This window comes from Empidonax traillii, unplaced genomic scaffold (genome assembly GCF_003031625.1).
Source record: "Empidonax traillii isolate 1590-97213 ecotype Southwest subspecies unplaced genomic scaffold, ASM303162v1 scaffold8:size5222938, whole genome shotgun sequence".
NCBI classification, from domain to species: domain Eukaryota; kingdom Metazoa; phylum Chordata; class Aves; order Passeriformes; family Tyrannidae; genus Empidonax; species Empidonax traillii.
This window is the reverse complement of record NW_020955201.1, coordinates 1,381,203-1,395,925: the sequence shown is the minus strand read 5'-3', so window position 1 is coordinate 1,395,925 and position 14,723 is coordinate 1,381,203. Positions and strand designations below refer to the sequence as shown.

Genomic DNA, 14,723 nt, shown 5'->3' with positions numbered 1-14,723 from the left:
AGTTCAGGTTAAAACTTAGCACATAGAAGAAAATAATTTGCTGGTATATGCAGGTATGTGAAAACACACACCAATGCTTGAAGAAGCTGTGACTCATCCAGGTGTTGGGAATCCTCACAAAGTTTCTCTGTTGGTATTGTACCCGTGGAGGCGACAGTGGGCTTGGGAAGTTGTGGACAATGCAGGGGGAGTTGCTGAGGCACTCCCCCAGCACCTCCTGACTTGTGCTCCTCACAGCTTGTCTTTCCCCACACAGAGAAACATGCTGTTTCCAAGGAGTATTTTCTGTGAGGGAATGATGCTAAAGGCAGGGAGAATCTGTCAACCCTCCAACCCCTTCCCTACAACTTCTCTCCTCATGAAGGCTCTTTGCAATCCTAAGGACATAGAAGTGAACCCACCTTATGCTGTTGCTCAAAACTCATGTGATTCTCACCCTATTTGGCTCTTTGCCTGTTATAAAAACACTTAAATAAATTCTGAAAGATTATGATTAAATTAGATATGTACTCCAGCTGCAGTTAATTTGTTAGAAAAAAATCTCAGAAGCACAGTAACAGCTTTTTCTGGTATGTTCATTCCAGTTATTCTTTAGGTGGATATTTTCAAATTAAAATTAAAAAAAAAGCTTCATGTCTTGTAATAAGCTGCTTACACATACACAGATGTAGGTATGTGTGTGAGTTGCTGAATGCAGGTGTTAGGGGATTCAGTTAATAATTTTTTGTTCTTTAGGAACAGATGCATTTAGAAACAGATAATAATCAAATATATGTGAGGAGAGTAAAGGAATTATTGCTAAGGGAGCTACAAAGAGGTATTAGCAGATGAGACTCTATCCCACAAATTCATTGTTCTGGGGAATACCTACGTTAGATGTTCCTGTAGTAAAACATCAAGTAAATCTTAATCTGAACTACTACCCGCCAGATTTTCACTATCCAGGAAATTGTTACATATTTCTGGATGGTTTTCTTTCCTTTTCTACTAACAACGAATTATTTTTCTTAAAAGACAGAATGCATGTAGAATGTTTGTTGCAGTTCTATTAGATTATCTTGTCATAAAATCGTCTCATCTCGCCTTTTGACTTAAGCCTCCTATTTGCAACTTTCTGTCTTCAGAAGTTAAATGATTTTTTATGTTGTTTGGGTTTGTTTTGTTTTTTTTTTTTTAAATAGTAACCTTTCTTTTAGAATTGGTATTAAGACAATTTATGTGAGTTTCACAACAGGCCATAAGGTGTTTTAAGTTGCTATTTCCCAGAAAGGGAGAAAGCAAGAAAATACAACTGATCCATTCTCAACTTACAATGGTGAATGTGCAGTTTCACACAATAGCTTTTGATTACTTGCATCTAGTGCATTATTTTACATTCCATTTTCTGTCTTGCAGTTGGCCCTGTAGTTCTTAAACTGAGTCTCTTAAAAGGAGACATTACAGAACCAAATTTTAGCGTTGCAAAAATAACCAGGACATAATTAAACAGAAAGTCAGCATCTCCCTGCAGCACCACATTTTTTTTCTGATGCAATTCATGCAGTCACTGCTGAGGACAGGATTGAGGTGATGCAGGGGGAGCCGTAGGCAGTGCTACCTCTGTGTTCTGCTTCTTGAAGATTGGCAGAAATGAGGAAAATATTCTTGAGGAAAGGCATAAAAATTTACACTGCCATTCTAACGATGTGTAGAAATGCACAGATCTTCACAGTTACCTTCCCAGCATGTTTTTATTTTTTACCTGTAATGTGCCCCTTTGCTATTGAAGCAAAAGCGAAAGATCACTTCTGGAGGGGGGGAAAGTAACTATCCCACGGATTTTCAAGGAGGTGACTCTTGCTTTCCCTTGAAACATTCCCCTCCAGCTGCTGGGACCGTCTTCGGAGTAAAGCTAACGTGTCCTTGTGTCCCCCAGCACCCGCTGTCCCCACCATCAAGGCCGAGGACTGCACAGTGTGTTGGAACACGGCCACTGTCCGCTGGCGTGCCGGCTCTGTGTCAGCGGAGTCCTTCATCCTGGAGTACTGCCGACAGCACTCGCCGGAAGGAGAAGGTCTCAGGTCAGTGCCGCGGTCATAAAAGCCCCTTGGTCAGATTAGGCAGCCGCTAATGACCGTCCCCCAGGCCGTGGTTCGTTACGCAAGAGATTATTCTGCCTTCAGCCACGCGAGGAAGAAATCTGCTTCTGTGTGCTGAGGAATTTAAGGGACAGACACTAGTCCATGAGATTAGGCTGAGACACAAAAGTACTTCCCTTTTATTCCGCTTAACCGGACAATCCTTTTCATTTGGAGCCAAAACCCTGGAGATGTTGTGCTGTCTGCAATCAACCAGAAGTTTCAGGGCTATGTTGGCCGGGGAAGCAATCGCTGACCCGCAGCTGCCGTGGCCCCGGGGCAGGGCAAGGGAGGGCAGCTCAGCTCCATGGAGAGTCATGTGATGGGGTACCTGGACCAGTTTGCTATCTGCTTTGTGGAGTCAGCTCCGGGCTTAGCAAGGGTGTCCCAGTAATGCTGGTGACCCATCTGTGGTGTCTGGATGTGCATGCAGATGCCCCCTCAAAGCACAGATGAGCTCAGTGCTGCCAGGCTGTGCAGGCGTGCCACAGGGGTCTGAGAGTAGCTTTGAAATTTGAGGCGGTGTCTGTTTATGCCAAACCCTCTCTGGTTTCCCCTATACTAAGCCTGTGCTGCATAGAGGAGAGGGCGAGGAGGAATTTAGGCACCACTGAGCCATGAAACAGCACACTGTTGAAATGCAGAGAAAATTATCTTAGAATCATAGAATCCTAGGATAACCTGGGTCGCGGAAGGGACCTTAAAGATCATGAAGTTCCAATCCTGCTGCTGTGGGCAGGGAAATATGTTGTGGTCTGTATGTCCCTGGGGCCTGGGGTTTTTTGTTAGTTTGCTTTTTAAAAACAGTGACAATATTCCAGGAGATTACAGCTGCAAAGGTCTGAGAAATTTTGGGGAGTGGAGAGGGGTGACTGACTACAGGACCCTGTGGAAGAGCTTCAGTTCAGTGAGGCTCTTCACTTCACTTCTTGTCTTCACTTCCTGAGGAGCCTGATAAGGTCTTCACCTAGGGGCTAGTTCACGTGGCCATTATGGAGCTGTGGCAGAGAGGGAAGAGCCCCTCTCCCTGCAGTCAAAATTACTTAACTGGACTGAAGGGTTTACAGGTTTGTAGTAGACCAGTACAACAGTGAAATTGTAATGCTTTGCTCCTTACAAAAGTAGGCTGAAAACTGAAATAAAATTTCTCTGTGAGTGGACGACTTCTTTTCATGCAGTACCAGTGTGCTGTATTAATGCAACCAAGAAGAAGTCTTGTCCAGCTCTCCTGCCTCTCAGAGGACAGCTGTGACCTGCTTTGTTTCGTACATATTTCATGGGACCATCAGGCCCCTGTCAGCCTGCTAAAGTTGCTGTTGGTCAGGGATCACAGAATCACAGAACATGCTGAGTTGGAAGGGACCCACAAGGATCATCAAGTCCAACTCCAGATTCTGCACAGAACCATCCCTAAGAGTCACAACATGCGCCTGACAGTATCATCCAAACACTTCTTGAACTCTGTGAGGCGTGGTGCTGTGACCACTGCCCTGGGGAGCCTGTTCCAGTGCCCGGTCACTCTCTGGGTGAAGAATCTTTTTCTAATGTCTAACCTAAACCTCTCCTGACAAAACTTTAGATCATTCCCTTGGTTTCTGTCACTGGTCACCACAGAGAAGAGATCAGTGCCTGCCCCTCCTGTTCCCCTCATGAGGAAGTTGTAGACTACCATGAGTTCTCCCCTCAGTCTCCTCTTCTCCAGGCTGAACACATCAAGTGACCTCAGCTGCTGCTCACACAGTTTTCCCTCAAGGCCCTGCACCATCTTTGTTGGCCTCCTTTGGACACTCTTCGATGGCTTAATATCTTTCTTACATTGTGGTGCCCAAAACTGCACACAATATTCAAGGTGAAGCTGCCTCAGTGCAGAGCAGAGCAGGACAATCCCCTCCCTCAACCGGCTGGCGATGCTTTGCCTGATGCCCCCAGGACACGGTTGGCCCCCTGGCTGCCAGGGCACTGCTGACTCAGATTCAACTTGCTATTGACCAAGAACCCCAGGTCCCTTTCCATGGCACTGCTTTCCAACATCTCATTCTCCATTCTCTCTGTATATCCAGGGTTGCCCCATTATGTGTACAGAATCCAGTACTTTTGCTGGTTGAACTTCGTAGGGTTGGTGATTGCCCAGTCCCCTGATTTGTCGAGGTCTCTCTGCAGGGCCTCCCTGCATTTGAGGGAGTCAACAGCTCCTCCCAGTTTTGTGTCATCTGAAAACTTGCTTAGTGTCTCTTCCAGTCCTGTGTCCAAGCCACTTATGGAGATGTTGAAGAGAACAGGGAGTAAGAAAATGTAACAGCTCTCAAAAACTCTGCTGTATTTTTGCCCTCAAGTTTCTGTGCTGTTAACTGAAACTGACTCTTTTTCTCAAAGAATCAGGGTGTGTGCTCATTCCTGTAATCCATGAGAAAGGTGTTGATAACACCAAGCAGTTTGTGTGCTGATAACTGTGGCAAAAAGCTTCCAGGACTGACCCATTCATTTCTTAAGTCACCTTATGCAAAATCTAACATGGTTATAATTATACTGAGTCACATTTGACTTTTTGGCCTCCCTGTGGGCAGAAGCTGGCCTTTTACTGTGACAAGTGTGAAAACTTCCCACAGGACAAAATCACAAATTTTCTCAGAATTGCTGTAGTTTAAAATTCTCTGTTTGCATAAGGCCTCTGACCTCTTTTTGCATGTCAAAGCTAATGTTTTGCCACTTATTTTTCCTGAAAAATATTCCTCTCTCCTTTTCCAAAATGAATCCCCTGAGAATAACCTGGAAATTTTCTGTAATGTCACAGCTTGTGTCAGTGATGGAGAAATTTTTTTAAAGATTTCTGTTTAAGATTTTGTATAAAGCTGAGGGAAAAAGAGCTTACTGGTGGATAGAGCACACTGGTGGATGGAGCACACAACGCTCCTATCCAAGGGCCCCAATGTGAAATTAAGGTCTAGAAGTCAATCAGCTTGGCTAGAGGCCAATATCAGGTGAAATAATTCAGTCTCTATGCACATCCAGAATTTTGGCCTTAAATGCTGCCGTTTCTTGTCTTCTTTCCTTGAAATCTTGGAGATAGTCCTTCACAGGTTTCCTGAGTAATGTTCATTTTGGGGATTAGACAAATGTGGTGCCCTTTCACAGACAGCCTGTGGCTTTTTTGCTTGAGACAACCCTGTAGCTAAGCAATTTCCTAGTCCCTGGGTGGAAGTTCAAACACATTTCTCAGCAGCTCTGGAAGGTTCATACAGCTGCTGCTGGAAGCAGAGCTTGAAAGCAGAGGTCAAGGAAGAACACCCAAGAAAGGTCCTGAAGAAAGCAGCATAGCCCCATCTCACAGTGCTGCTTTCACAGGTATCTTTCTGGGAGCTCACCCAAGGTAAAGGACACTGCCAAGGGAGTAGGCAGGAAAAAATGTCCCCACTGAACAGCTGGAGACACGTGTGGAGTCCCTGATCTGAGCTGGCTCCCTGTAACCTTCTGTATGTCACAGAATCACAGGATGCTTGAGGTTGAAAGGGACCTTTGGAGATCACCTGGAGCAACATCCCTAACTAAGCAGGGCCACCCAGAGCCAGTTGTCCAGGAGGCTTTTGAACATCTCAAAAGAGGTCCTTGGAGCAGTCCCAGCTCCCCAGGGAGAGAATTTGATGCACATCTGGAAAGGAAACCTCACTAAAGTTTCCTTTCAAATATTGTAAAAAAAAAAGTACACCCCCCCCCCCCCGAAACACACACACACAAACACTAACCAACAAAAACAAAAACCCAAAGCAAACCAAACCAACCAAACAACCCTCCCACACCAAAAAACCAAAACCTCACCCAAATCTATGTTTTCCCTTCTCCATTCTCTCTCCTTGCTAGCTTCCCACCTGAGGGCCATGCTTTCATATAGAATCATCTTAAGTCTTTGGCAACAATGGCCTGATGCTGTGGTTTTAAAACTCCTTCCCAGGTCGAATCTTTTTTCAGAATCTTTATGAGTGAGGCTTTGAAATCTTTCTTTCAGTTTCCACAGCTCTGCTATTTTCTTATCGTTCATCCTCTTTGTATTGAGAAGTCAATGGAGTTGTGGGTGGAAGATGGAAAGCTGTGAGAAATATAGTCCAGGGATTAGGTGTGTGGGCTGTTCAGATGGAAAGCTTGTATCACATCATGAGAAATCTGTAAGACTCAAGGAGGCAGGAATTAGTGCAGTATGTGGTGGGCTTGTAGAAGTGGAAGTGCCGTGCCTGTCTTCCTCTCCAACAATGCAAGACCGGCATTTCTAGCAGCTGAAAATTTCAGGCTTCTCATGGAGCAGGTCTAATGTCGGAACAAGACGAGCAAGCCTCTCTCCTCTTGCATTGCCCCCATGATTGTCCTGCTAGCTCAGAAAACAGGGTATGGGAAATACAGAATCTTTCTTTCTTCTGGTTCTGCCATCACAGGTAGCAGCAAGTACTGTTGCAGGTGGTCCTGGAACAGAGGAGACAAGAGGAAGCATGTGGCAGAGCTGGGAGCCAACTCAGCTCATCATTTTTACCTTCAAGAGCTTTTTTTCCACTCATGGTGCACAGTTTTTTTTTGCTTCTACATGTATCTTGAGAAGCTTGCGTACTTTCAGCTCTGATTTCACATCAGTGGTACCAGCACAGCTCTGGAGGTATTGTTTCAGTGGGATCTTGGTGGTGGAAATGACAATTATAGCACAGAGGGTGTTGTGAATCACTGCAAGGGATATCGTTTGCTGTGTTCATGCAAAAAAAATCCCCTAGATGTTGTTTCCTTTCAATAAATGAGGATGCTGATGAGAGAAATGTGCATCAAAACACAGCATCAGATTTCCTTAAAATCAGTGAAATCGCAGATTTAACAGACAACTGCTACTAAAATATTCCTTGACAATTTAAAGGTGAAGAAATATGCAATTTTTGTTCTCCTCTGAATAGCACATACCTGAAATTTGGAGATAGTATTTTCAGACTTAAAGATTCCTCTTGTAATGAGAGGGATTGAGAGGAGGTATTTAAAATATTTGACTTCCAATGTTTCTTAAATTTCTCTGCGCTATTTTTTGTGTCATGATACCAAGAAATTGAGAGGACAGTGCAAATAAGATAACATATAATCTAAAGGCCAGGATGCCTCATGGTTTGATTGAATCATTGCATTTCTAATCATCTACAAAGTGGGCAGGTGTAGATAAAGTAGAAAATAGCTGACATTAGAAATGTTGTAGGTGGATTTCTTTTTCTTTCAAAATTACAGTTCAGTACTTAAGGTGAGCTTGAGTAAGATCTAGCTGCAGTGCTTGTTACAAGAATTCAGAAATTAAACAGGCTTCCACCAACACTGTCAGGATGCATTTTCCTTCACTTTCTCCTACACATAACCTGGATGCTGTAAGCTAACCACTAATCATACCTTCTTCTCATCCTCGCTTTTTCAGGGTTAACCTGAAGGATGAGAAACTACAGTCCTCAGTATTCACTCTCCCACTTCACCCTACCCTCTAACAAGGCAATAGATAGCAAGACCTGTTTCTTCTTTGCACACAACTTGTTTTGAGCTTGGACCCGGCTCAGAATGTAGCAAATGAAATTCCTTTTTGTCAGCATATTCTCTTTCATTAGTTGGCAGGAACAGGACTATTTTTAAGCCTTAATCATAGCAAAAATTGATGGGCTCTAATTCTTAGGCAGCTTAAAGCTGGCTGAAATAGATTACCAAGCAGAGAACGCTATGCGAAAGTCTGATCACCGGTTTACAGACCAGATCTACTTAAAGTCATAATTTGTCTGTCTCACTGATTATTACAACAGAAAATAGGCATTCTATTGGTCTCTGATGTAAACATGCATCCAAATTCCTCTTTGAATAATTTCATGTTTGTAAGAGACCCTAGTCTGAACTTTGATGGCTGACCCTATTCTGCAAGTGGCTGGATCCAAAATGTTCTCTAAATACCCAGTCTCTGGGATCCAGTTCCAGAATATGAATACCCCATGTCTATTCATTACACCAGAATGTAACTGTCTAGTTGAATTTAGAATTTTGTGTTTTGTTAGTTAACCCTCAGATAAATAGCAAGTAGTGAAAAAGATCTAATTTCTTTGGAAGGATACTGACTTGTATGTCATTTTTTTAGAAGACAGAAGAAGGAGCCATATACAGGGCATTACTGTGCTGTACTACATGTTGCCACGGAGCCCCCGGTGGTCTAGGGGAAATGACACTGCACTGTCACTGCAGAGACCCGGGTTCGATTCCCGGTCGGGGCCACTCCCCGAGCAGATGGAGCTCGCTAGCCCTGTAAGGCAATCCATCTACGTCCTGAGGACCTCGCTGCCACCGTCCAAGCGTGCTTGGCCCCGGCAGATGAACCTCAGGATTAAAGGGTGGGCTCAGTTCCGCGCACACTGTGTCTCACCTAAAAAATCCAATGCGCAGGCTGGAAGGTGTAAAGACCTTCCCCGGTTCTTCGTTGCGAAGACTGGCCATTACATGTTGCCACAAACAGCTTTTGAGGAATAACTTAGTGCGTTATTAATTCATCTCACTTGTAAGTATTTGCTCAAAAACTCCTTTCTAGTGGTCTGCCTCTCAGATTTACATCCAAGATGTCACTATGGTCCTTTTAAGGATTGGGTGAATCTTGCCTAGGAAGCGTGAGCAAACTTCAAAGCCTAGGTGCCTACTTCTTTTCCCCTACTTCTGTGTCTATCCTCTTTTTCTTTTCTCTCACTTATTTTGTATTTGCGTCTCTTCTCAGTTCCCATCTTGTTGTTCATCTTATCTTCCCTTTTCCTCTTGTTTTCTATACTCAGATGAGTCTTTTTCTTCTCTCAAGTCTAAAGAGCTCAGGTTTCTTATCAGGCAATTTATCAGATTACATCTCTTCCCTAAACCTTCTAGTAAGAACTGACCAGTCTGCTGGACTCCCAGTGCCTTGCTGAAGTGCTCCTGTGGTCGGGGCTTCAGAGAGTCATGAGGGTGAAGCAAAGCATGCAATTTCTACCACTTCTCTCTACTGCATCTGTTCCAGCGTTAATGTAATGCTGTCCCCAAAGGTAGCATAGTCCTGTGCTGATTACACAGGAGCCCTGAACACCCTGTAATTCTTTTAATTTGAAAGAACAGATCACAGGAACACCCAGTGCTTTTCTAGATGCTTTCAATCACTTTTAGTGATTGAATTGTTAGTGTAAAATACATATTATAGACCAATAAGGATGATGCATCAGACTTTTCCCAAGATGGGATCCTCCTAGAAAGAGATCTCTGTGGTGTTAGCAGGAATTTGGTGTGTTAAGAGCCGAGAGATGTTACCTTGACGTGATAAATGCAACAGAGGCAGACATATGAAAAATCACTATGGATGATCATTGATCATACTTCAGTTTGTACTGCCCTCTGGTGGGATATAGGGGGAAAAACAGTCATTCGAAATGAATAGCAGCAGTCTGGGGGTCCGACTGCTGACTCGCCTGCCTTATCTCCTCCGGGGTCACGTAAATTTGTGCTGAGAAAGGTAATTTGTTTAGTCCAGCTTCTGACAGAGGCATTGTCTGCGGGGGGCAGAGCATCGTGGGTTCCACTCTAAAAGCTAACTTGGAAGGGAAAGGGCCTTGCACACTCTCCAAAGGCAGGTCTCCTGTTTGTGAATTTAAATACTTGCCTTGAAAATTCCTGAAAGCATTTTTGGAGGAAATTAGCTACTTTATAAACGGTCTTTACCTGCAGGCATACAATGCAGTACATATATCCTGTTTGTCTTTGATGTTACCATATGAGGCAAATACAAGGAAAATCAAGATCCAGTGCATGAGAATTTGTTAAGCCAATCTTTCATATTTCTGGCAAAACAGAAAATAAAATTGGCATCTTTCTAGCCATCTAAAATCTTTTCACTGGTACTTCAAAGCACCTGTGAAGCAGATTGAGTAGGTGCTGACCTTCGCTTTCCAGCAAAAAGACACCAGTGGTTTAGGATATGAGGTCTGGAGCTTTTGAAGCACCACAATGGGGAGACTTAGTCAAAGCCGGGCACTGTATGAAGGCAGCTCCTCTGCTGCTGCCTCCTGTAAAACTGCCCTGTTGAATGCACAGCAGCATGAGGGAGACAGGGCTCAGACTTAGCTGTTGAAGGATTTGTGAGCAAGGAGTTCATAATAAGAAAGTGAATCAATATTTTATGATAATTCTATAACGAAGTATGTGATTTCTCTGTGGCCTCAGATAAGGGTAGCCATTCTTTTGGACTTGCAGCATGTGTCCAAACAGTAAAAACACATGTGCATTCACTGTCATGCAACTGAATTATTTAAAGGGTGGGTTTTTTCTTCAGAAACTTCTTCGTTTTGTAAAGCAGACTTTTCACAAGAGGCAGATGAGGATTTGCCTCTGTGCTGCTTGAAATTTATGTGGTGATTATAATGCCAAACAAAGTGATCATTAATCCAATTTATCGCACTGAGTGAAAAGGTAGTACAGTAACAAGGGCCTGAAAATTTGTCAGACAAAGTGAGGACAATCCCTCAAGTTCCACAGTGAAGCTCCTACATAACCCAGTTGTTTGCAAAAACAGTAGTCACCTTTCTGATTTGGAATTTCTGTGTGGTGCTTAATGTTTCAGTAGTCAGTAATAATGTTAGGCAGCTTAGCTGTTTTCTTAAATTAGTCTTTCCTAGTTTGGGTAAGTGCATAAATTTCCATGTGTGTTTAAAATTTGCAGATCTTTTGCTGGCATAAAGAAACCTGAACTGAAAGTATCCCTGGAGCCCAATGTGAACTATTTCTTCTATTTGAGGGCTGTCAACCCGTTCGGAACAAGTGAACAAAGTGAAGCAGCTCTCATCTCAACTAAAGGTAGATCATAATTTCTTGATGTCAAAACAATGGGATGGAGGGCCAAAGCAGCCAAACATTTTTCTTTGAAAATCATATCTGAAGTTCCCAATTGGGGAGTAAACAAGTTATTGAAATTTTTATCTCAATAACTCAAATTTATATCTTTTTTTTTTCTGCTTAAAATTAGCATAATCAGGACTACTTTGCTTGAAGTTTGTATATTTATCTCAATGTAAAACTGCTGTGACCTCAGAAACAAAAACACTGAATTCTGTCAGATATGGAGTGATTAAATGTTTTTCAGGCAACCTCATTGTCATGAATCTGGCAGAACACATTCAAATAAAAGCCTGATGGACTTTGAGTTTCAATGGTGAGGAAGTATGCAAAGCAAGCGTCTTAAAATGTAATGGATGATTTAAACTCTAAGATTCCCAGATAAATAATGTATGGTTCTTCCAAATCAGCCTCAAAATTCAAATTTGCTGTTTTCAAAAAACAAATTATTGAAAATTATTCAGCCTTTTTAAATATTGAAGACCTCTTTATCACCCACCTGCATTTCTGAATATTAGACTATGTCCCAGTTTGGCACAGCTTGGAAACCCCCTTGCATTTGTACCCAATTTTCTGTCACTCCTACCTGCCAGTAGACACAACTGTGTCCAGCTAAGATAGTAGTTATTGTTTCTTGACATTTTATGATTTGTCTCATGTTAAAGTAGCTAGGTTCTCAGATTTTGGTCTTTCCTTGTCATCAATTGTACCAGGAACTCGATTTCGCCTGCTGAGTGACACAGCCCATCCAGCTTTGAAAATCTCCTCCAATGCAACGGTGATCCACCTTCCTGAGAAAACTAAACTCACTGGGTGAGTAGAAGCATGATGAGCATAACTACTCAAGGGGGTTTAGGATAGATCCTTCACTTGTATTTTTGCTTATGGACAGCTTTCGCATGATACCATTTGTGAAGAAGAACTGAATCATTGTCATGCAGCCCCTGGACTTTGTGCGATTTACCCTTCCCCCCCTTTCAAGCATTGCAACATCTCAATAAAGACAGTGGTAGCATTGACGTAGGTGCTAGGAAAAGTTCAGTGCTACACTCTAGAATGGCCAGGAAGTCAAAGGCAGTGGTATCTCTGGGACTGCTCGATTTGCTTCAGCCCATGGTCACTGCTTAATCTGTCAGAGCATTTCAGTCTCAAAGCAATTTTTTGCTGCCTTGAAAAGGTCAGATTTGTGGGCTTATTTTTTAATATATTGTGGATAGAAGCAATCCATCTTCCGTACTTTGCTCCTCTCCTGAGGGCATTATTGGTAATGTTTTCCAAAGTATTTGTGGCTTCAGAGAACTAGGAAGTGCTCTTGGGATATGTTTAGCATGGTTGTACTAAGCTGGCTATATACTTTGTGAACCTGGGGGATTTTTTGACATATTGACATCAATCCTATCATAAACACAGGTCCACTTGTAACAATTGTGACATAGTGATATAGCTTCTTAAAGGTGATGAGGATTTAGTGGTTTAAGCACCTTTTTTACTGTTACAACTGAATGTACACAAGATATTTATCACTATGACTACTCAAACAACTACGCTTTCTAGTTTGAATAAGCCTTCAAAATTTGACATCTTTTAGGTGAGACCATCTCAGTGCAAAGATGAAAAGGCTCTCAGTGACAACGTTTAAATCTTTGTTAAAACCCTGCAGTTGGAACAACAGAGTGCAATTCATTAGTAATTTTAGGTGATGCTTCATCATGTGACTTAAAGAAATATCACAATATGGTTTGTCTACCACCACACTTACTTTACTGCATGCTTCTTTCACAAACAGGTTTCCTTCAGTCCTGGGTGAACTGCTGCCTGCTCAAGGATATCATTACTGGGAAATTATTGTCTCTGCCTGCAGAAGCTACAGGATTGGGATTTGCTATGAGACAATAACACAGAGCAGTGTCCTGGGGCTGAGTGATACCTCCTGGTGCATGCGGTGCTGTCCTACACAAACCAGGTGAAGAAAAGTCAGTCTAGCTGCTTGGGAAGCTACTTGTCATTCATGAAAATAAAGCCAGACAGCTTCAAGAATCATAAAAGCAGAAAAGATTCTTCTGCTTTCTTTATGAAAATTTGAATAATAAGAAAAGAACAACTACCAAAGGTCTTCAGACCTCCTTGACAAATACCTTAAAAACACCTCCATGGAAAAATACCTTAAAAAATGAAATTAATCTCAAACAGAGGGTTTATCACCCTTTATTCACTTAGCCAGTGAATAAAACTTAAAGAATTAGTTTGCTCCTGCTTTGTCATTCCAGGTTCATATCCTGAACTGCTTCACTAAACCCCAGCAAGTGTATTTCCATAAGTGCAGTCTTTTTATAATCTACTTCCTTTTGCAAGAGATGTCAAGCCTCAACAGAGAATGCTTTCTCCTACCTTTTCCTTCACCGTGATAGACACTCACCTGCCACTGTGGCAGGACTGCAGTGTGCTGGAAGAGTGTGTGGTAGCACGCCAATATCAGGCTGCTTGGAGGTTTGTAAGGTGTCACCCTGCTAATGGTGTAAAGGTGATCTTGATCTAAACAAGTGTGCTTTTTTCAGTGTGAAATCATATAGATGTATGAACACAACTAGCTAAATGAAACATCCAATATGCTTTTATTCTGAGAGTCCAGAGATGCCAAGTGAAAAGGCTCATCAGCATGCCAGGCAGGGCTTTGAAGTGATGCCACATTTGCTTTGCCTACATACTGAGCAAAATGCTGTTGCCATGTGGTAAGCTGATGTATGCAGCCACCTGTTAATAGATTGGAATTAAGCCGCAGGTTATTTCTGGTAAATTATCATGAGGAGGCTCACTGTGTTCTGGTTTCCATTTTCCCACAGCTTTCTTTACAGATTTCTTCACACTGGTGTGATGAGTGATGTCCATGTGACAGAACACCTGGCCAAGATTGGCATCCTGTTGGATTACAGTAGTGGGAGACTGTTGTTCTTCAATGCAGAGAAAGGACTAGTGCTGTTTGCCATGAGGCACAAATTCACTGATGCTGCTCACCCAGCCTTTGCCCTGGAGAAGGCAGGAGTGCTTACCCTGTGCACAGGAATGGAGCTGCCCGAGTTCGTGAAGCAATGCTGATATCCTTCTTCACACTTTCCGTAAAATTGACAATTATAGTATCAGGGGATAGAGAGGAGAAGAGGGGTGCCAGGAAGGGATGTCTAGTCTTCACTGATGAACGCTATGTGCACGGCTCTTCCTCACATCATCAGTAATTGTAGCTAGTGCTCAGACACGTAATCACCTGGAGCCTGGAAAGAAAATCAACTTCTTCAGATGGAGATGCAATGCACTCAGTGATACACACAGCAATACTTCTAAGGGGATAAAGAAGTTTTGTTAGGTATGATAGTGCTAGCTGTCTTTTTAAAGTTAATTATGAACCTGTGTATGAAATAAATGCATTTCTCACTGCAATATGTGAAAGTCATCATTTCATCGTTTGCCATAGCAGTCAGAGCCTGAATCCAAGACGACTGACTTAGAAAATGTGTAAAAATTTCAACAACTGAAACATTCTGCAGGTTAATGTATCTTGTGTTAGTGTCTGCCAACTCTTTAAATGCATCAATTAAGAAAACTTGGAGACTTAAAAACCTGCATGTTTGCAAAAAGAGTGCGTCCCAAACTAGTTTTTGTATCAGCTGTGTAAAGTTTGAGTATAGCACACCCACCTAAGGTGCTCACAGCAGACTAACATCTACCTGACTG

The 14,723-nt window shown here is 42.6% G+C and overlaps 1 protein-coding gene across 1 annotated transcript in view; it reads left to right on the top strand.

Moving 5' to 3' along the window:
- CMYA5 (cardiomyopathy associated 5) overlaps positions 1–14,429 on the top strand; it is a 45,559-nt gene extending 31,130 nt beyond the window's left edge. Inside the window, exons 9-13 of the mRNA XM_027882490.1 lie at positions 1,916–2,060; positions 10,825–10,958; positions 11,711–11,810; positions 12,784–12,960; positions 13,838–14,429. Of these exons, the coding sequence (XP_027738291.1) occupies positions 1,916–2,060; positions 10,825–10,958; positions 11,711–11,810; positions 12,784–12,960; positions 13,838–14,090 (809 nt within the window). The 3' untranslated portion in view covers positions 14,091–14,429. The remainder of the gene's footprint in view (positions 1–1,915; positions 2,061–10,824; positions 10,959–11,710; positions 11,811–12,783; positions 12,961–13,837) is intronic.
- The last annotated feature ends 294 nt before the right edge of the window (positions 14,430–14,723 follow it).